This window comes from Delphinus delphis, chromosome 18 (genome assembly GCF_949987515.2).
Source record: "Delphinus delphis chromosome 18, mDelDel1.2, whole genome shotgun sequence".
In the NCBI taxonomy this organism is placed as follows: Eukaryota; Metazoa; Chordata; class Mammalia; order Artiodactyla; family Delphinidae; genus Delphinus; species Delphinus delphis.
Window position 1 is genome coordinate 524,828 of NC_082700.1, and position 24,034 is coordinate 548,861.

Here is a 24,034-nt window from a genome sequence, read left to right on the forward strand (position 1 = left end):
GGTCTTAAAAGAAGCAAATACTTTCTGAATGTAGCTGATAGACCTTCTTCAGAATCAGTGATTCAGAATCACCAGCGACTTTCAGCGTATACTAACCTAGGCTCTTTCCAAATATAACAATAATATATTCCCTTACAATTCATTCGTGGGCCCTATACATTTTAAAAAAATCATTTTATTTTATTGAAAAATACAGTATTAAGTTATCATAGGACAGCAACAAAATGTGTACATTAAATTAGCATTTTAATACCTATGTTATTTTTAATGATGTGATAAAATTCCTTTTAAAAAAGCAACACTCACTGTAGCACTAGCACCCATGCTGCCTGAGTGTATGTGTGCTCACAGGCCGTCCAAAGGAAAAGAACTGTTTAGGGACAAACAGGAAAAATATTGTAGTTAACTGTCACAACGAATCCTCCAGTGTTCATTCAATGGTAACCTCACCGAGAACACATACGATCCAGAAAAGCACTGGAGCTGAAGGGGCCCGGTGTCAGTGTCGCCACCACTGTTCTACCAGGGACAGCTCAGGTGGAAGCAGAAAAGGGAGGCCTCCAGAGGGGAGTCTAGGGTGAGGAGGGAGCCACATAAAGGCGGTGATGAAGAATAATGGAAACTGAGGAAATGGTAAAGATAAAGGATGCTGGGGAAAAATTTATGGAAAACTTAAATCGTTCAAACACCTAATTAATTGGTCTTAAAAACCAATTCTTTCTACACTATTAAGTATATAGAAAATTTAACCATGGTTCAAATAAATGTATTAAAATATATTTGTATTTCAAATACTACATATTAGCTTATAGAAAAAATTAATTAAAAGTCTGTCTAGGGCTTCCCTGGTGGCGCAGTGGTTGAGAGTCCGCCTGCCGATGCAGGGGACGTGGGTTCGTGCCCGGGTCCGGGAAGATCCCACATGCCGCGGAGCGGCTGGGCCCGTGAGCCATGGCCGCTGAGCCTGCACGTCCGGAGCCTGCGCTCTGCAACGGGAGAGGCCACAACAGTGAGAGGCCCGCGTACCGCAAAAGAAGAAAAAAAAAAAAAGTCTGTCTAACTCGGCCTGGTTACACTTATTTGACTCCGATAGAAGTCAGACAATATATATACAACTGTAACATGCTGATTATTAACCAAAATGGCACCATAATGTAAACTAGAAAAACTTTTCAGACCTTTCCAAATATTGCATTATACATTTATCTCCCAACTTTTCAGCAGCTATGAGGTCAAGGAGAGAAAAAAATCTCAAAACAGAAAACTGCTTCTTGCAGGTCCCCAGACGATGGAAACCCCACGCTTCCTAACTTGCACACATTAATTTGTATTCACTGTAAAATACCTAGTGAGGAGACTTACAAGAATATACTATGTTTAGCAAACAAAAGGCAAAAACCAAAATGCAGGAACTAAGTACTATCTATGATATAATTAAGAAAAGGGTTAACCTATGTTCTAGAAACATTTTAAAGGCAACCCAGAAAAGCAAACAATGCCTATTTCATAAGTAATTTTTAAAATCCTTCCAATCCACCCAACTGAACAGTAATAAATGTTAAGCAAAAGACCACAATAATGGAAGCAAACAAGTAAAAACAGGATGGGGTGGAAGGGAGCCGGGAGCCTTAAGGACCCCTCAGAGTACGGAAAAATTACACACACTTGAATAGAAATTAACAACACAAAAGACCGAAAAAGAGAAAAGTTTCTTCAAACTATGTATTACATGCTTTTTTGCCTTCGGTTCACACTCAATCAGAAAAAACCTGACTCTCCTGGAGAGAACACTTTATAAACTGCTTCCATTTCTCCCCAATGCCTGGGGGTCCGGTCCTCCAGTGTGCAGCTCAGCCAATACACAAAACATGCCCTGAGAGCTCTTAAGTTGAAAGATGTAAGAGCCCCTCGAGCACTGTTCCAGTTGTGAGACGCTTGTCCTTCATACCACCAACCCCACCTCCCCTCCCCTCTACCCAACCCAAATCACTCCCTTTACTTTTGCTCTCCTTCTTTCTCCTCATACTTTCTTCTCAGACATATTTCTGTGGAGACACATGTAAGGGTACATACGTACGCTCCCAAATTCTACTAAACACTGGGCCTCCCTCACATTCTCTGCTGGCTCTTCTTGCTCTGAGTCTCCACTATGATGACAGCTGTCTAAGAACTTGCATTTCTCCCCCTGGTTTCTCTCACCACCCACTTGACTTCAAGCACACAGTATGCAGGGACCAATTCCACTTTCTTCATTATTTATGCACAGGCTGAGACAAAAATTGCTCAATAACCGTCTACTGAATGAATAAGCAATCTGGGATTCTTGTCCACACACATTAGCTGGTACTGAAAACTCAAATTTATGCCATTACTCCCTATTTTCCTCCTGGATTTTTCCTCAGACCAGCTCAAGACATGCAAGTGGCAACTGTGCTGAGATGCTGGGAACACTGATAAAAGATGAATAAAATGCACGCAGAACACAGACGACTGCCATACACTGAGAAAGCGACAGGAACGAGGAGGGGTGGCATCCAGCTCTGTGGGATTGGAAATGCTCTTCCTTAAGGGACCTTGGGAGACAGAGGAGACAACTCAGTGCTCATTGAGCAACAGACAGAAAGTCAGTGGGGTTGGAAACACAGAGAGCACATCCAGTAAAGCCCTGTGGCCTATGAGACCAGCTGGGATTTAATTCAGACGGGAAGTATTGCACTTGAAACAGCAGAGGGACTTTTCAGAAGGAAGCACAAGATACTACGTGCAGAATAAGTCCAAGAGCGACAGTAAAAGCAGGACCAGATAAGAGGGTCTTGTAGTCACCTTCAGTGATAGATGACAGGGCCTTGAGAGGTCACTGTTTACCAGGTACAGAAGCTTTATACAGTTTTTAAAACCCCGACAAACCACTGTAGTAACTCAAAACCAAAATATTACAAAACCCAGCGGACATACGTTCCCTCTCCTTAGAGCAGCTACACCCACCCCCAGTCCTGAACACTTACCTTCCGTGTCTCAGCGAAGGGCATCACCACCAGCCCAGCACCCAAACCAGACGCTACAAGGCTACCCTGCATCTCCCTCTCCCACCAAATCACTACAGTCGCCCTCAGTATTTGCAGGGCACTGGTTCCAGGACCCCCTCAGATACCAAAACCCAAGGATGTCCAAGTCTCTTCTATAAAACGGCACAGGATCTGAATATAAACTGTGCGCACCCTCCTATGCATTAGGTGTCTTCGGATCACTTACGGTACCAAACGCAATGGAAATATTATATAAACAGCTGCCTGTGGCAAATTCAGGGCTGCTTTTCGGAACTTTCTGGAATTCCCCTCCTCCCCTCCAAATTTTCAATCAACTGCTAGTTGAACCCGTGGATACAGAACCCAGGGACACAAGGGCGACTGTGGTCTGTTAAACATGCTCTACATGTGACATGGTTCTGTCTGGAATCTGAACAACCCTCACAGATACCAAATATCCTTCCCAGCAGCGTGTGCAGCTGGGGGCGGGGGCTGGGGAGTATACCGGTGGTCTGTGTGGTCTACCGGCTCTCTATTTACGACCCAGCCACTCCTGCGCTCAGAACTGTCGCGACTCCCACTCCCTCACCTTCTCGGTGAAGTCCAGACTCCACAGCTTGGAGCCACCTTCACTTCCCGGCTCTTACCTGCTCACTGACGCCCCAGCCTCGTCCTCACCACCCACAGCCCTCCCTCCCGCTCCCGCCTAAAAACCTACAATGGGCAAGTACTTACTCACCTTCAAGACTCGCTCAAAAGTGATCATCTTAGTGAAATCTTCCCAGCGTGAGTGGATATTCGCTTCTGGGTTTTCAGAGCATTTCCCAGTTGCTTCATTACTACCACCTGGTCTAAAGGTTTGATTACAGCTCTACATATATCCATAAACTCCAAATCCCAAGAGGGCAGGTGCCATGTTTTGTTCATTTTTGTATTCCAGTTAGTAAATACAGTCTGTCCTACAGCTGGTGTCATTCACTCATTCACTAAACAAGCATTTAATAAGGACTTGCTAGGAAATGAGGATAAATCACTAAATGATGGATAAGGTCCCTACTTTCTCAGAGCTGACATCCTGGATTAAATTAAGTAAATAAATGAAGAAGAAAATTTCACACAAAGTTTTAGGAGAAATCCTGTATGACAATAAAGCTTCTTCAGGACTTGTAATATTAAATATTTTATGAAGAGAGTATCATAGAAAATAAAAGAAAAGCTACAAAATGCAGGGAGTAAAATGCAGACAATGTGTACAACTACTTCTTGAGAACTGGGAGCTCTGCCCCGTCGGCCACTCCCATACAGAACACCAGCTAATCACCCCACAGGAAAGCAATCTCACCGACACCTCATGGTGAGCATAAACTTAGCAAACCCTAAAGTTCAACCTCAAGTTATTCATTTTAAAAGATAAAAATAAACAGATTCAGGGGCTTCCCTGGTGGCGCAGTGGTTGAGAGTCCACCTGCCGATGCAGGGGACACGGGTTTGTGCCCCGGTCCGGGAGGATCCCACATGCCGCGGAGCAGCTAGGCCCGTGAGCCATGGCCGCTGAGCCTGCGCTCCGCAACGGAAGAGGCCACGGCAGTGAGAGGCCCGCGTAACGCAAAAACAAACAAACAAACAAACAAACAGATTTGTAATTACAGACCATGTAACAAGATTAGGGGATTAAAAAATCATGTAAGGAAAAGAATAAAATCTGGCAGTTACTATCCTATCCTAGACCAGCATTTCCCAGAAGAAAAATAATGTAAACAAAAGAAAATTTGAATTTCTTAGAAGCTACACTGAAGGGGGAAAAAAGCAACAGATGAAATTAGCTTAATAGTATACTTTATTTAACCAAATATACCCAAAATATTATCATTTTAACAAGTAGCCATATGAAAAATTGAGATATTTTACATTCTTTTCTTCATACTAAGTCTTCGTAATTCTGTGTATATTTTACACATCTAATTCAAATGGTAAATTTTCTTCAATACTTATGTGTATTTAGATTTCATTAAAGATGCAAAAGTAAATTCACATACCCAAGTTGTTCCGAACATGCTTAACACTGTATTGATAACGGAATTTAAGGTAATTATAATACAATTAAAACCCAGCCCCAGCCTCACCCATCCCGTGGCGAAGGCCCAACAGCGACCTGTGGCCGCCACAGGAGTGGGGCTCCTGCAGTCAACTGACTGCACCACCCAGCCCACGACAACTCCGTCCCATCAACACGGACTACATCAAAGAGGATGCTGTCCCTTACCTCCTGAGATAGTCATTTTCCAGTCTCCTTATCTAAAACAGCCGTCATTTTCTCTACCCAGATGACCAGGTGATAAGTTACCTCAGTTATCTGTCACTTTGTTTCTCCAGGTCTAGAATGCAAGTGCCAGGGAGCTGAGGGCTGGTGTGCTTTGTGCACAGCTGCATCTGCAGTGCCCAGACCACAAGATACCACTGCCAACATGGCGACTGTTAAAACCAGTACTGTTTTACATGTTGCTAAATTACTTAATGTGTATTATACTTATATGACCTGTAGAAAAAGAATGACTAGGAACTGGTTGTGACAGGCACTCTTCTTCCGTATTGTTCAAGTAACTGCAAGATAATTCAAATTATCAGATCTGTATTTTTAACCCAGAGAATTCATCCAGTCATTGGTCTAAAAGATCATAATGTGAATACCTTAGCTTACCTTACCTCTAACACTAGAGGCACAAATACTAGGATATGGATTAAATGTACTATTCTTCAAACATAAGCACATTACACTGCAAGGCAGAAATTAAGAATGTGAATATGTATTTTCTATACTGTACTTCCCACCCTCCAAATCTGGAGCAAGAACTTCTGATCACCCTCTTACAAATATTTTACAAGATTTAATGGCTCCAGACAAAGGTCCATTAAGCATAATACACAGCTAAGAAGCTAAAAAAACCAAGGTCTTTTAAATTTTCCTAATAAATCATCATGCATAAGTCGAAGTAGCAGCAACAGATCATAACCCTTTTACGACTCCCTAGAAGAACAGTGGTGGGGTGCTGAATAGGGGAGGGTGGAGGCAGCAAGAAGGACAGGGAAATCACAATCTGAGTCAGAAAAATTCACTATGTATAGACTGGAAACAGAAATGCAAGACAGTTTCCTTCTTCAAAATTTATCATTTTTCTGCATTCATGTGCCCAAAGATAGTTAAGCACCGACTTCTGCAGAGATATAATTCACTGGAGTGTCCAAGTACTGCCACAGGACTTCAAATCATATTTTGGTTGAAGAAAACTAGTAATCAACAGTTAAACAAGAAAAACAAATGCATCTAGAAATCTATCCACATAAATTTGCTTTAGAGGATGGATGAAACAAAGCTTTACTCTCATTATCCTGCATGAATTCCTGCTGGAAAATAGGTTAATGAGTCACCTTGGGGTAGAAGCTGAGCCTCCTAAGTCCTGGACTCCCAAGGAGCAAGGAATCTGAATCCTTAATAAAAACGAGGGCAGGGTCTGTGGATGAGAGGACTTCCTTGATCACAGATAACATGCCTTCCCAGAGCCACACCCATTTCTGTCTCACAAAAACAGAAAAATGCTTGGTCAAAGTGGATTTCCTGGTGTTAGGGTTAGTCTGTGGGAAGCGGGACAGAGAGGCACCCAGGAGACAGCTGGGTTACAATAAGAAACAAGTCTCCACACTTGTTTTCTATGCACTGATACTCTTAGCTAACACACACCACAATGTTTTAGAAACTATCTTCCAAGATATTTAGAAGGCTGCAAACCAGGCGATTATTTCTTTGCACTACCACAGTCACAATTTTTTTTGAAGAAACTACTTACTGTCAATATATTAACTATGTGCTCTCATTATGGACCAATTTCGTTGTTTCAACGTACTATGTGATTTTGAATAGACTTTCAAACACATATATACGTTAGCATAAATCCTCGTAAAGTCTCACAAGGCAGGTTATAGCTCTTTACAGCTTAAAATTACTTAACAATTCCCATTTATTGAACTCCTCAGTGGGCATTACTTTCTAAAGTGAGTAACGAAAATCGAAGCTGCAAAGCAAAGGAAATTACATTTAATAAATATACTCATGGTCTTAGAAAATGTATTTATCAAATCTTTATCCTCAATCTAGAAAAGCAAAAGACGAGCTCACACAAAGGCCATCATTTTAATCCATCAAAATAGTGTCATATTTACCAGGATGGTAAGCCAAGATCAGGAGTTTTCTAGCACCTTCATCTGGCACACGCATGTTCCAACACACTAACACAAAAACAAATTATTACACCGTTTCATTCTCATACTGGTAAGGAGAGTTGAAAATCAGTTAAGTGAAAAACTTTACAAAATTTTCAAAATGTATTTATATTTCTCTGTATTCCCTCTTCACTTGAATTAACTAGATTTGTGAACACAACAATAAAATCCCAGTTCAAAACGAGCATTATATAATAAACACACATTATGTCTAAGACTCAGCACTCAATAGCCATGACATAGCCTGGTCAAGAATAATGGACTTTTTGCAGTTCTTGCCAGTTGGCAGTAGCTGGGAGAGCTTGAGAGTGTTTTGGTTTGTCTCAACAATTGGCCAGGGGTCCTACAGAATACACAACGTACCAGGACAATCATGTATGTCACCACTAACGAAAATCAACCAACCAAAAATGTTACCGTGCCTCTTTAGAGTAACACTTTAAAAGCAGAGGTTCTCAAAGTGAGGTCCCCAGACCCAACGTATCGGTATCACCTGGGAACTTGTTAGAAATGCCCATTATTTAGCCCCACCTGAGACGGGCTGAATCAGAAACTCTTGAGGTGCAGTCCAGAAATCTGTGTTTTAATGAGCCCTCCAGGTGATTCTAATGCACACTTATGTGGGAGAACCATCAATTCAGAGGGACATCCACGGCTCCTGTATTTTAATTTAAAGCAGGGATTTTTTTCCCCACTGTTGTATCTCGGCCATGGAAAGGGTCCAGAATGCACTAGGCCCTCTCAGTACAAAATCAGTACAACAAATAAATGAGTACAGTGAGATTCTCAATGACATGGCTCCCCATAAATTCTTTATGACTGAGAAAGTACCATTTTGTAGACAATTACTCCAACTATTACGCTCAGTTTGCTAAACTGTTGGCTCCATAGTTATTCTGTTTAAGATATTCTAACCACATCCATGAAGATGTAAATGTTCTAACCAACTCAAAGAGTGAACATTATAGAATAAACAGCCACTGAGCAAGTTACTACTGCCCCCAACAGTAAAAAGATCAGAAATTATTAAAAGAGAATCACAATGTCAAGTTGTTTGCTTTTCTTAATATATAAAAACCCAATGCCACACTTGTATCACATTTGATATGAATTTACATTATATAATAATTTAAATATACCCTGAGGAGAAATTAACTAAAATTATTCTGGCAAAATGTACAATAAAATAAGATGGTTTCTCTATTTTCATGTATTACATAATATGGATAATTTGCAGAAAATAAATTTTTTAAACAAACACACAAAAATAAAAATGTATGTAACTTGGGCCAAACATGGCAAAGATAAACATATGCAAAATCTCATTCACAGAAGTCTGGTTGGCTGACATTTTGCATAAAAGAAGTCAGAACTCCAGGAAGAAAGTGTCTTAGAGATCCAGTCACAAAAATATGACACGAAACTTTACGGATTTCTGCGGCTACTCATTTAAGTTTTTTATACTACCTCATATATATAAATTTTCTACCTTAAACTGAGATGTATAACACATAATAAAAATGAATTTGATTTTGAAATGACAATTTCAGAGTTGGAAACAAATTCCAGGTATAAACATCAATTCCAAAACCTTCAATACCACCACCACACTTACATGGACCATCATTTAAGACATACAAGATCCACTTACATTATTACTGAAGGAATCAATGAAGAGCTCTTGTACTTAATGAGTAACTGAAAACTATACTTTTTAAAAAATAAGGAATATTGAAAAGAAAAAATCATGTATTCAAACTAAATACACATCTTAATTCTACCTAATCCTAATAATTCGAGTCTTAATTTTTAGACAGAAGTACCTTGCATAAAATTTGGGTGATTATACTCTATGAAACAGAATTGACATTTTACTTACAAGCAGAATACCATTTCTTTTGAAATTCATTACTTTAACTCAGAATGACAAATTTATACAGTAATTCTAACTGAAGATTTTTAAATAAACATAGTCAATAAAATAGAGTATCTGTTGCAGAGGGAGGAGTTGGTAACTATAACAAGTGATTTGAGCCAAATACAATATACTTGAAAAAGAATTTTTTTAAATGTGTATTATGAACTCTGGCTATATTACTCTAAGAAATGCAGTATCCTTCATCAAAAAAATAAAAGCTTCTCTTACTGAAATAACATTTTAAAAAAAGTACACACTGCTAATTCCACCAGGTAAATAAAAATATAATCTAATAAGAAGTTTCAACCAAAAGGAATACTTAAAGATATTTATAATCTAAACATGGTTTTATACAAAAAGATAAAAAGTCAAATAATATTCCCAAGGGAACATAGCACTCTGGACCTTTAAATATTCAGTCATGTAAGATTCAAATTTCAACCAGTAATAATGTTATTCAGTAATCAAGGAAACAAAAGAAACTTTCAAAACATTTTTCCTACATTCAGAAGATAGTGCTATTGATTAAAAAAAGAACTAATATAATATATAATGCATAAATCCTGATTTTAAAGATCAGCAAACTATTTAAAAAAGTTATGATCAGGGGGCTTCCCTGGTGGCGCAGCGGTTGAGAGTCCGCCTGCCAATGCAGGGGACACGGGTTTGTGCCCCGGTCCAGGAAGATCCCACATGCCGCGGAGCGGCTGGGCCCGTGAGCCATGGCCGCTGAGCCTGCGAGTCCGGAGCCTGTGCTCCGCAACGGGAGAGGCCACAGCAGTGAGAGGCCCGCGTACCGCAAAAAAAAAAAAAAAAAAAAAAAAGTTACGATCAGATACTATTAAAAATAGTGAAATTCTTCACCGTTTTCCCAGAGTGACATTCCATAAGTTACTTAACCACGTCCAACGGGGAAACTGCGCATACTTCATTTTACACAGCTGGGAAACCATACTTTACTCACATTACAACTGCTTCCCATTTTTAAAAATTTAGTAGTGAAGGGCGCTGGAAAGGAAATAACACTTTTGGAAAATATGAAACTACTGTCAATTCATTTAATCCTGATTTATTTATGATGAGATAACCCACGCTGGGCTACACCACTTAAGAGGTGGCCCTGGCTGCTTGCTTGAAGTAGCACTCCTGCCCCAACTCCACGAGCCCCTGTCTAGGAGTATCTAACCAACTAGGAAGTAAAGACAGGAAAACATTTACAACTGTGGAATCTACGAGTCAGGTATGTGGGTGTTCACTCCCTTATTCTTGAAAACAAGTCTGACTTTAAAATCACTGCTACCCTCTCAAATTTCAGGAATATATTTTAACATGTTATTAGATATTGTAACAGAACTCTTATCAAAAAAAAAAACCCACCACATTTAAATATCACACTACCCCCCAGGAAATTTCCTCTGTTTTTCCAAGTAACGTGTCCCTTTCATTTCTGACTAGTGCCATTTGACACCAATATCAAATTTTTTAAAGGTTAAACATACATTTGATCACATTCTTTCACAAAACATTTCCCTTCAATCACATGTTTATGTTCTTTCTCTCATCCAGAATCTAAGTTGTAATTATAAACCCAACCCCAAATTATTAATAAGTGACTATTAACCATTCATCGTGACATTTAGCAATTACTATATAGAGTTTACATATAACACCAAGTTTCTGAAATATTCAACAAGTACGTTTCTGAATAAAATGTGATGGTATGATTTCAATTAGTATTTGGGAAACAAGATCCAATTCAGTTACTGTCATTGCTGATAATCTCTATTTCTATTAAACGGCAATTCCAAGTAAAACAGATATTTTTCTCCATTATTGATATTGTAGGATTAAAAACAAATATTTAATCTCTTCCAATGAACTCTCAGCACTGATTTTAAGCAGAAAAATCCAAAACCTCAATGAAGAATAACAAATTAAGCTTTATGAAATACAAGTGAACCAATAGTTCTTTAAAAACTGGATCTGTCAAGAAGAAAATGAATACATTTATTCTCAAAATAAACAAAAATGGGGAAATTAACAAAATACATTGCTAAAATAAAACAACTGGAAAATGGGTATTCCTTTATTTGTGCATGTTAATAATAGCATATGAAACCTAAATCCTGCAGACTTTAAATTCAGTGTTTCAAATCATTACACAAAAAGAAACATAATATTGTGATGTTATAATACTAAAACTGTTTCATATTATTTTATGGAAAGAATTATGGGAGCATATATGACAAATTCACAGTTATTTAGAAAAGCTAGTACTATTCTTTATTTTTATATTTACTGGTTTTAAGCAAATGACATTCAAATGTCTTCCTTGGTATACTCTTTCACAAGAAAAAACAATGACTGAGCGAGCCACAGAGTTGTTTAACTGGACAAAAACACTAAAAACTGAATAACTAGCAATTCACAGATGCTCCACTTGACTGTCACTCAGAAGCTGACTGTTCCCAGGGTAAACTTGGTAAGAACTGGAACAAGGGCTTTCTCGATGCAGGGACAAAGCTGTGCAGAGCTCTGTTCTTGGAGCCAGAGTGAGCCGGACACTAGAAAGTTCAGGAGATTAGGGCATCTCTTTGTGCAATGCTTTCAAATGTTCTTGAATGAATCGTATAGAATTTCACAGCCTTGGCCAAAGATAGCTTGGAATTAACATCAAGGATAAAGTTTCTCCCAATCTTACTTCAGCTTTGAAGCAAAATACAATGCTAAACATTACCTAAGAATTATATGAATAAAAATAACAGATGATGGGAAAGGTATATGTTTAGGTGCAAGAGACATCACTTAAAAATCATAACTGATGTTAAAACTCCCCGCACTGCAATTAATGTCACAAATCAGAACAAATCCCACTCCCTGCCAACTCACACTCACGGAAACGTGATGAGAAGAGTCTCTGATTATTACTTTACAATCTCCATTACCATGTTTTCAAAGATTTGCCAAAAACAAAAGAATACTGCAAATTTTAGAAAACAATTCCATCCATACTGTTGTGTCTAAAAAATAGAACATAAAATAGTACATAAAAAAAGTATGATACAAAAGCATGCATCTCAATCATGCTTTACACTCAACTGCTTTTACGCAAGAATTTAAATAAGTAACCAAACTTCTTTCTTTCCAAAGTATGCCTTCCAGCAAAAACAGAAACCATGCAAAGATGAGGTAATATTTACATACTGTTCACTTTAAAAAAGCACATTATTCTTCAGAAAAATGCTAAAAGCATGATACACTAACACACTGAAATGTTATGTGAGAAATAACTATGCTATGACCAATGCCTGATGCCTCAGATTTGTGGTTTACATTAAATACATGATTCCTCAAATGTAATTCTAAATTAAACATGTCTAACATACAGAATTTTAAACATAACGAGGACTCTGTTTTGGAATAAAAATCCCAATATGATAAGATGTTTCTCCATACTATTGGAAATCAATCTTCAAAACACATATTTGACAGTAGAGAGATCTGATTCCAATAACACTAGCCATACTCAAGTTAATTCTGTTTTTTAAAATCACCACTTGAACTGTATTCCTGGGAGACAAGCACACCTAGCCTGTCAGACAAGTTTTGCTGGAGAGACTCCTGAGCGACAGAAGAACATTCACAACCCTGCAGAGTCAGGCCACCTTGAACACTTCTAGAAACCAACATGCTCAAGAAATGCCCAATTTCTTCTAAGTCACACAGCAAATCCTCACCTAACATCCAACCTAACAGTATTGTTTGATTTTAAAGAAAATTTAAAGGGTAAGATCTAGATATTGACACCAAATAAATAGCACATAAGATTAAAAATAAGACATTATTTTATAAGCAAAAGAGATTTGCCTTCAAACAGGTTTTTTTTTTCCAAGATTCAAAAGATTTATTTGGAAAAATCAGCACAGGACAAAGATATCCTTAATATTCCTCCTCAGAATATTTGAATATTCAGAATCTATATGAAATGTAGACAGCAACTCTGAGTTCACAGGACATCAACGGTGCATACAGATGTAATCCCCATACCCGCCCTCCCCAATGTACTACTCTGTCTGCCCCTTAGTGACATCAGTTTTCACTAAGCTTCTACCTTCAGGGCAACTTGCACAAACTAAAAAACAGAAAATCATTTGCATTTTTAAATGGCTGGGATTAGTTAAAGCAACCAAAGTATTACTGTTACAGCAAAGTTTAGTAAAACTATAAGAGAATACCACTAATAACATTTTAAAATTATCCAAGATGATTTCTTTATTGAGATTAACTACATAGAATTCACAGTACTATGGCATACTTATATTTAGCTAAAGTCACAAACACATTTGAACATTCACAATGATGAGTATCATCATTACCATTCTAATCTACAAAGCTTATGAATAAAGAAAAATACAAAAACCTCAAGTTTTACAAAAAAAAAATTTTAACGTCTACATACAATAACAATAAAACCACTTCTAGGTAACAGGTAAAAGTGTATTGTTTTCCTCTAAGTAGTCAGGAATGAAAGAATGTTTAATACCTACGACGCTTATTAGGGCCTTCAAAGTTGCCCCCTTGGCTTCCTCTACCAAAACCACCAGGACCACCACTACCAGGACCTACACCACTCATCGGTGCTTGGGGGGTCTCAGAGCCTGTTCTACTACCCATAGGTGAGCCCATCTGAGACGGTGGTCCTTGTGGAAATCTATCATTGTGCTATATAATACCACATAACACATGTGAAGTCCATTTGGAACACACCAAATGTAAGTGACAAGAAAATTGGCAAAATCCCAAGTGGTGGTGTCATGAAGTTCAGCAGAAAGTCCAGCAGAATCAGGATCACACATAGAAGGAAGAAAGGAGCAATTTAATTAGTTACTATGTTTAAAAAATAAAAGAAGCATCTGAATGAAGAGTTACATTTTGCTAATGCTATGCCCCAATTTCATGAAAAAAGAACTGATTTTATGAAGTGAATGCCATCTTAAACCTAATTAGTTATTATTATACTGTTCTGATCTCTCTTTTTTTAATTATTATTTTTTTTGGCAGCACCGCACAGCTTGCGGGATCTTAGTTCCCCAACCAGGGATTGAACCCAGGCCCTCAGCAGTGAAAGGGCCGAGTTCTAACCACTGGACAGCCAGGGAATTCCCTCTCTCTTTTTCATTAAAGTTTATACTGCATGTAACAGCGCCGTGTAATAAAAATACTGTTTTTTTAAAATCAGAGAGACAAAACTAGGGAGCAGCATCACATTGTTTGAAAAAGTAAACATAAAAATTTCAACAGCAGTGCTTTTAACATAGAAAGCATGAGTATAAACACACAGTTATAATTTCAGTATGAAAACTTATGAGGTGTTTTTCTGGAAAGACTATCACTGGGAAAATAGATTTAGTTTTTAAAAGCTGACAATTAGCGTGTACTACTAATAGCAGAATTAAAACACTTGAATTATGTATTTTGTAAAACTTCACAGTAATAACCACATATATTAATCTCAAAGGTTGAACAGAACTCCCTACATGCAGCAGTAAAATATCACTGTGAAAAAGACTAACGGGGATATTTAAATAAACTTTACCATTTCTGCGGGAGGTATGGAAAAGCAGGCCAGTTACTTTTACTTTTAACTCTCTGCTGATGATTATATGCTACACAAAATTTAACCAAAGTATTTACAAATTTTTACTAGCTCTCAGACATTTTACTACAAAATAAGCCTCCAATGGAGGAAACAGGAACACTAATTAGTATGCAACATCTGACCTGATCACAGTCGGTATTACGGCACTGCCTCATTATCTCCCTATGTTAACACTCATTTAAAAAACCTGTTAGCATGTCCAATTTGTCCAAATTCTTAAAGGACTGTATTTAAAGTAAATAAAATTTAAAATAATAGAACACCGCATCCATCAGTTCTAAGACGCACATTCACTGCTCACGTCTCTGAGATCAGGAGGGTTTAGAGCTGATGGCAGGTCTGCGTTTAACAGTAGCACCTTTTCTTTCTCAGCAGCAAAGGCGCCTTCAGTTCCAAAATTGAACTGCCTTTTCCAAATATACGATCAACTAATTTCCCTTTTCTAAATGTTACTTAGGACAACCATTAAAAAGAACCAAATGAGAAAACGTCTTAGGAATATAACGTCTCAAAAAGTGACAGACTTTAAGGGAAATGAAAAACAGTAGCAGTCTTGCCACTGATTCTCAAATATGAATTACAACTGAAAAACGTTTTTATAATATTTAACCCACACAAAGATATCTTCACACTCTGAAACCAAGAAATGAAATTGTCTACTTTAAATTTAGTATCAAATTTAATTAAAATTAGTAAGTCTATAGTAAGAATACAATGTAAGTTTAAAATATATTTTAAAACTTTAATGTAAATTTTTTACAGTTAAATTCTCTGAAATTACTCATAAATGATTTTTTTACGAAAAATGACAGAAAACTGTGTTTTCACACATATTGAGGTTTTGTACCCCACCAAAGGTAAGGAGTTCACACAGGAATAAGAACACGATCACAAAATACTTGACCATTACACTGAATGCTGGTAAAAGGTGTATACAAATTAAATTAAAATCACTGTAAAATCACTAGAATTAACATACATACCTGCTATATACTTAAGTACAAAAGCATGCCATGGATCATAATCCTAACTCTTGGGAAACTAAAAAACTGCCTCTCATAATCACCATCTAACTTCACAAAATTACCTTTTCTTCACTGGATACTGATCTTTACTGACAAAACAAATGATGCCAAATTATGTTAAGTGTGAAGTTACCTTTGGGGCAGAAGTATATATTATTGAATATAATCACAATAATGTTTATGATACATTACCACTGCTCCATTATCTGGCATCATTGGAGTTCCCATATTTGCAGCTCCTTCTGGCCCCATGGCAGGACCAGGACCCATTGGTGGGCCAGGTATAGTTCCTCTGTTGTTCATATTCATACCCATCATTGGAGGAGGACCTTGGTTACCAGCAGGTGCTGGGCTAAACGCATCTACGTAAAACAATCTATACTTAGAGCTGTCCTATCTTAGTTGATAAACATTTAAAATTTAACAATACTTAGGCAATCTATATAACAAGACTATTATCAAAATTATTTTACTTCCTTGAGAATGGGAAACTCAATTATCTACTCTGATAGAGCATTATATTTGCTAAACAAATGTACATAAAACAAATGAGAAAACTGTCAATTATTTTTAGCACATTTGAGACTATAAAAGCTTGAAAGTTTTCTTTAAAAAATCAGTATTATTTGCTGTAGTCTGCTTTTTAACCAAATACTCCCTTACGAGTGGTGACAACTTTCTACCAGTTTAAATTAATGGCAAAGGATTAGCACTTAGGAAACCACTTAATTTTCTTACAGTCATGACTAAAAATACTAGCATGTAAAATTATATTAAATTATGAAGGGAGAAACCATGTCCTCATACATACATACACAGACACACACACACACACAAAGTTCACTGTAAATAAATTCTTGGCTTTTATATAATTACTGAACATCTCCCAAAATTATAGGAGGTACTCTTTTTTAACTTTATATAGAACTATGCAATAGAAACAAACAAAAAAATTGAAATGATTCATCATGACAAAACTTATTTCTAAAAGCAACTGCAACCAAATACAGATAAAATATTAATACAGCTGTTTGAATTTTTTCAACATGCTGAAATTCTGGAGATGAGAACAATTGGATACTTCAAATTTTTTCATCAAAAGACATCCATCCACCTGCTTCATGTTAACTGCAATAATGTTTAAGCTGTAACACATTTATAATGGCCTCAAATACAACATTTTTGGGTATCCTCTTTGAACTTAAAAATTTTTTAAACTACTCATACTTGTTTATCATTAAAAATTCATGACAAAGACTGATTCTGAGTTTTCTTCTAGTATTTCATTATCTAGTTCATTTCATGACATTCAGAACTCAATTTCGCAACAACACATCATAATAGGAGTGGCAGTTTTCATTCAAACTCACAACTCTACACAGCACCCAATGCAGCTCAACCGGCACAGGACTGGGTCCAGGGAGCTGAGAGGAAGAAATCTGACTCCCTGCCAGCCCCTAGCAACAGACCCCTGCTCCTTCTGAGCGCAATCCCCAGGACCCCAGCCACTTCCTAGGGAAGGAAGTAGTTCCTTAATGCCCCAAAGTTCTTGTTAGTTCATCTACACTTTAACTACACAAGAATACTTTTACTCCCTTAAGATAGCTATAAAGAAAAATTTTTACTAGTCTTCCACAACATCTCCCATAAGTGAAATGAGGAAGGGTAGAGACAGTATCCAGGAGGAATGTTACCTCAACTTTCCCCAAAAAGAACAGATCAAGGATTAGTGGTTTTTCTTCTCTTTTAATAGAACATAATTATCACACCTAACTTATGAGATACGAATATAACTATACAAGTATGGGTATAATAAAATAAATGAAAAATATTTAAAACTATCATTAGTTGAGGTAGACTTAGTAACTATGTCTTCTACCAGATGGCTGTAATTAGACTAAATTTAAAGATCTAAGGAATGTTAGAATTATCTGGTCCCCTGAAAAGCAGTTATATAAACTATGTTCCACTTCATACACACTGGTAACAGACCAGAAAATCTGTCATGTTTAATCCATGCAACTTGACAGGATATGACAATCTACCAACTTAACAGTGACATTCAACTGCAAGATAAGGACTTGTAGCTCCATGGATCCATAACTATCATGAGGATAAAATCTCACTTCGAATAAAATGTAAAGAGGAGAAAATTAAATGGCGTGGATGTTAGGGGAGCTAATTAAGTGCTCAAATGTAAATATGGTTCTCTGGTGAATAAAATGCCATTAAAATTTTTAATTCTCTTGAATTCCTCACTAAATAAGGAATCTAAAAGTACATTCTCCCATTTCTTCTAATAAAGTTGCTAATCAAGTAAGAAAGTCAGAATGTTTTCATGGTCTCTGAAACATCACAAATGTTTCAAGTTTGGTTCTGATGTTAATGACACACTTAAAATCCTTAAATCCAACTGGATTATATTATACACCAGCCCACAACTTACTTTGAAAAAGACATAAATACTGAACTACCTGTACATTACTAGACCCTCAACTGTGCTTTCTAATTTAGAACTTCTCAAGTACTCTTGGTGCACTAACTTTTTTCATGTATCCATTGTACTAACTTCACAATTAAGCTCTTTTGGTTAAGGGTTATGTCTCGTGCTTCCTTTGCATATCAGAGATGCTCAATAACTACTTTTTGGTAGATAAGAAAAGTGACGAAGTAAACAGCAATTGTGTTAAATGATTTAGATTATCTAACTGGCAATGGCAACGGAACTGGCATGGGGGAGGGGTGCTTGGTCATGGAAAATGCTCGATCCACATATTAGAGGCTTTAAGATGTCTTACTCTACATACTACATGTACATTCCAAGTACAATCTGGATTTCCTCAGTGGGAGTGCATGTGATGCACACTGGAATGTTAAGGTAATGTAATCTTTACAACAATATGTACATTTGACTTCATATAAAGATTCTAACCTCAGCTTCTGTGGGACAATGTGAAATTAATATATAAAATTTTATTATTTACCTAATTTTCAAACGTATGACAGTTCAAACTTAATAAGACATATGAAAACATCCCATACTTATTTTTCCCTTAGCCTATTTACTTGACATTGCTGCCCTAACAACCTGGTTATACAAGCAATCAATATTACAGATGCTAATATAGGCACTTCCTTAAAAACTTCACATCAACTCTAAACATACACATTAGTCTAAATATGCAAGACACATCTCATTTACTTGACAAGTCATAGATGTCTCCGAACAGTGCAGTTCTGTGCACAATACTGTGGGTTAGGGCAAAATAAGTTAAACATTCAGTAAAAGGAATAAAAATAGCCTCAAAGTTACACAAAAAATTATCTTAAAATAGAAATAAAATACTCTCAAAAAGTTTATATACACTACAACTCAGAAACTATCAAAATTCCAAGATAAAAAAGCCAATTTCAAGGCAAGAAATCTGATTTTTTAAAATGCAACAACATAGCTTTATTACACCATGTGATGACTCAACAAGTTTCAGGTCATTTACCAAAACCTGTTTACAGGTTTCTTTTTGTTATATCTATTAAAACATAATACCTCTTTTAGCCTAAGAATAAACAAAATAAAAATGTTCTTCCTAGGCATGTATTTTTAATATACTGGTACTTTTTTTCTCATTAAATAAATGTAGGAAATTTCACCACTTACAAACACTGGTTGCAAATTTTTGTTTGTTACTGATATGTAGATAACACAAATAGCATGTACACGTCCCTGAAAAATGACAAGTAAGTGACAGAAGGGTTTGCTTCAAATCCCTACCTCCCATGTTTATTGCTCCACGGGGACCCATATCACCCATTCTCATTTCCTGTTCTCTCTGTAAGTAAACATAGTTGTCACAGTCAACCTATCGATCTTAGGACTTTACATTTCCCATCTAAAATCAAAAAGAAAAGAATAAATTGCGACATCATGTTCCATTAAAATATTTTTAAATTTCCAACATCATTTACTTAATAAGAACACTGAAAAGAAACTTCAGTCTCCCAGGCTTAATTAATATACTGCAAGAGCTTAGAGCACCCAATTTATATTGCTATATTATCAATGAGTCATACAAAAAACCTACTACAGGATATTTGTAATGTTATTATCCCTAGAGATCATACACACATGCCTAGATTCTAAGAGAAGAAAAATCTAACAATAATGACCACCAGGACCAACTATTTTTCCCTCCCAGGTCTCTAAAGTCTTAAAACAGAAATGACCGTTACCACTTTCGTATTCAAATGTATTCAAACACACAACACAAGCAGCTGTGGGGTACTAAACCAAAAATAATGTTATAGACAATTTTCATTTTTGAAATATTATAATTCACCTTTGCATTTTTATTCAAGTACTCAAGTATTATTTCACCCAGGACCTACAGATATACCATGAAAGCCTCCACTACACACAAACAATTACTGAAAGCTCAACATAATTTTGCTTCCTTTATTTGAACAAGAATTTTTCTTGGAAACCAAAATAAAAGTGTTATTACACAGTTGGAAAGTTCTGAAACAAAATGCTCTTGAGGTTACCTGTGACATAAAAAGCCATACAAATGTACAAAACGTTTTAAGTTTCAGTATAGAAACTACTTCCTAGAAACCCATTTACCAACAATAGTTATATAGAATTAACTTCAATGAAATCTCTAGGTGAAATTACCCAACATAACATAATTGAAATTTACACTACTATTTAATGATCTTGTGCAATACCAGACAAGTGTGTTAAATGTAGCAATCATAAAAAACATTGAGGCAAAAGTAGCAATGTCTAAATCTAAAGAAAGCATCATTTTTCTACTTTTAAAAGCAGTCTTATTAATAAAATGGGTTGGTTTTAAAATATAGTGAAAAACACCTATAAAGCTAGAAATAAAAGCCTATGATAGATAAATGCCACTAAGCAGCAAATCAACTGTCCATCTAACCTAACAGAGATGCCTCAAAAGTTAACCTTTAATGAAGCTATGATATGAGAAAAATACCACTCACATAATAGCTTCATGAAGAAACATTTCTCATTGCCTAGAAAACATAAATACCAAAGCTTTCCCAAAGCTAACTTTTAACTTTCCAAAAAATAGATTTCTTTCATCATAAAACATTTGACGATTAATGGATACTATTACTGACCAGCAAAAAAGCTATTTTATAAAACTGACTACTGATGAACTCATATAATTTTGCAATTATAGGGAAAATACTATTCTCTAATCACACTTAGCACTATTACCAATAAATTAAACCAAGTTGTCATTTCCTCATCAGCAAAGCCTACTGACAAAGTGTGGACTGTTTGCGCATACCCAAAATCTTCCAGGTACTATTTATAAGAGATACTCTTCAAGAAGAGCTGCTTGCACTCCAGCACCAGAGAGTAAAATACATGGATTTTATGGCCCCAACATTTTTAGGGACAAAGGTGTAACATATTTTTTGACTTGTCTTAACTATGAAAGACTAGAAAGGCAATATCTAATCACTAACAGAGAGTAATTATTAGTCTCACTCTTTTGAGACTTCAATTTTCAAATCCCCCTTAAATACCCCAACACCCTAGCTTCCTAGTCATATTTTAAGGTTATTCTTTCTATAAACCCGCTACTACATACTTCTAGTAAAATGCAAGAGGCAGAAGTAATATTTAAGGGTAGTGTTATCAACAGAAATTAAGACAGTACTTCTCATTATAACTTGATATATCAAATATTAATAAGGAGAATCACTTGAGTAAGCGCACTTTAACTATGTACCCACCCCAATAGCAATACATAAACAAGGCCCTCACTTCTCCTAAGAATTCTTCTAATATATTTTAAATTAGAACTGATACATGTGTGATATTTTTATAATACAAATTTTAATGATGCTTTATTACTTTACCAAAAATTATTGTGCTTTAACAGGCAACAACTTATATGTAAAAATCTCAAAAGACTGCAGTGCAATATAAAATGATAAAAGCTATGACGAACACTCCATTTTAATTAATTCAATAAATCCTCATAGCAACCCTATGAAGGTCTACTGTTATCCTATTTTAGAGATCATAAAACTGAGTCATAGACCTGCTCAATAACTTACTCAGGGTCATACATGTAGCAAGTGGTTGAGCTGACCTATAAACTTCTGCCAAAATAGAGTTCACAGAATTTTCTTCTTCACAGGGCACCTTCATTCTTCAAGAATTCCAAGACTAACAAAAGGCAAGATTTCTAATGTATTCTTACCATGTTTATAAGAGACTGTGCCTTTTGATTAAAAGAATTCTGCACTGTAAAGCAATTATACTCCAATAAAGATGTTAAAAAACAAAAACAAACAACCAAAAAAACCCATGTCTACTAGTTAGACACATTTTGCTTCTCTTGTTCAAGTTCATTTCCCAGGAAGCTGAAACCTCTCTCACATTTCACTGCCTTTAAATTGAATAATAAAATGTTAATTTGTATTTTATGGAAAAACAAAGAAAAAGAATTCTGCATATGTATTCTTGAAAGCTGGTCAGTGAAATATGCCTAAATTTACCAAAAAAGAAAGTAAAGTACTACTGAGTCCAAAGCCGCATATCAAAGCAGCATTCCATCAACAAAAAGGTTGTTCTCAAGGTGTGGTTCCTGGATTGAAGAGAGTCCCCAAGACACATCCAAGACGTGCACAAACTCAAAACTACTTTATTAGAACACAGTTCTAACACTGGTCTAATTGGGCTTTTCACTGAGACACTCGCAGGGATGGTGCAAGAGCAATGATGGGCAAAAATCCTGGTGTTTCAGCACAAACCAAGGCACTGGCATTCAATTTTTACCAGTAATCATTGTACTCTAGACATTACAATACAACTACATTTAAATGATTTCAATTACGGCTGTCCCAGCCGAGCATCCAGAAAAGACTGAAGATTAGATTGTAAGAAAATAAAACAGGACTTCCCTGCTGGCGCAGTGGTTAAGAATCCCCCTGCCCATGCAGGGGACACGGGTTCGAGTCCTGGTCCGGGAAGATCCCACATGCCGCGGAACAACTAAGCCAGTGCACCACAACTACTGAGCCTGCGCTCAAGAGCCCACGAGCTGCAACTACTGAGTCCACGTGCTGCAACTACTGAAGCCCATGCGCCTAGAGCCCACAACAAGAGAAGCCACCGCAATGAGAAGCCCGTGCACCCCAACAAAGAGTAGCCCCTGCTCGCCGCAACTAGAGAAAGCCCATGTGCAGCAACGAAGACCCAACACAGCCAAAAAATAATTTTTTAAACAAATAAATAAATAATTTTAAAAAAGAAAACAGAAGCCATGTTTCAAAGAGCTGGATTTTTTTTTTTTTTTCCTTTCTGGCTGAGCCACAGCATGCAGGATCTTAGTTTTCTGACCAGGGATCGAACCCAGGTGCCCCTGCAGTACAAGCGCACGGTCTTAACCACTAGACCACCAGGGAAGTCCTCAAAGAACAGCAGTACAGGTAGTTCATCAGTTTCTAAGACATGGGTCTGAAACAGCTACCAGTTTGGTTCTGAAAAGATCTCTGACTCGTGTTCAGTTACTTCATCGAGTAGGTCAGGACCCTGTCATGAGACAGGTGGAAAGAATAACCCTGTCACAATATTTTCTCTGGCAGCAAATGAGATGTGGCCGATCGGGGAAAATGAAGCACACCAAATGGGTGAGGTCAGTCAAAAACACGGCACAGACTTTCAGTATTCTGACCAGGCCTCAGAGATGTGGCATATCAGTATGTGAAAAAGGGGTCTCGAATTTATGTGGACGGGAAGGTAGACTATGGTGAATATATGGATAAAAATAATGTGAGATGACAAGCAACAACAATTACAGCTGATAACATATTTCCGAGTGACCAGACAAAGAGAAGGCATAGAATGGACAATTCTTCTTTGGCCATTGTTTGGTACAGTCTCATTTCCAAATCATGATTGTCTTTATAGTTTATAAGGACAAGAATTAAAACACTCTTTTATATTAAAAAAATAATAATTTCAACTATGAATACCTGGATGAAGCAGTAAAAATGATTCATTTTATTAAATCTCTAACTTTAGGTACATGTCTTATTATTATTCTATGCAACAAAACATATACATTAAGCATTTCTGCTGCATTCT

The 24,034-nt window shown here is 36.7% G+C and overlaps 1 protein-coding gene across 1 annotated transcript in view; it reads right to left on the bottom strand.

Annotated features, from left to right (window-relative positions):
- Nucleotides 1–302: 302 nt before the first annotated feature.
- The window catches only part of PSPC1 (paraspeckle component 1), a 71,188-nt gene continuing 47,456 nt past the window's right edge, over nucleotides 303–24,034 (bottom strand). Inside the window, exons 7-9 of the mRNA XM_059995565.1 lie at nucleotides 19,676–19,733; nucleotides 16,096–16,265; nucleotides 303–13,941 (exon numbers count right to left, since the gene is read on the bottom strand). Coding sequence (XP_059851548.1) covers nucleotides 13,756–13,941; nucleotides 16,096–16,265; nucleotides 19,676–19,733 — 414 coding nt within the window. The 3' untranslated portion in view covers nucleotides 303–13,755. The remainder of the gene's footprint in view (nucleotides 13,942–16,095; nucleotides 16,266–19,675; nucleotides 19,734–24,034) is intronic.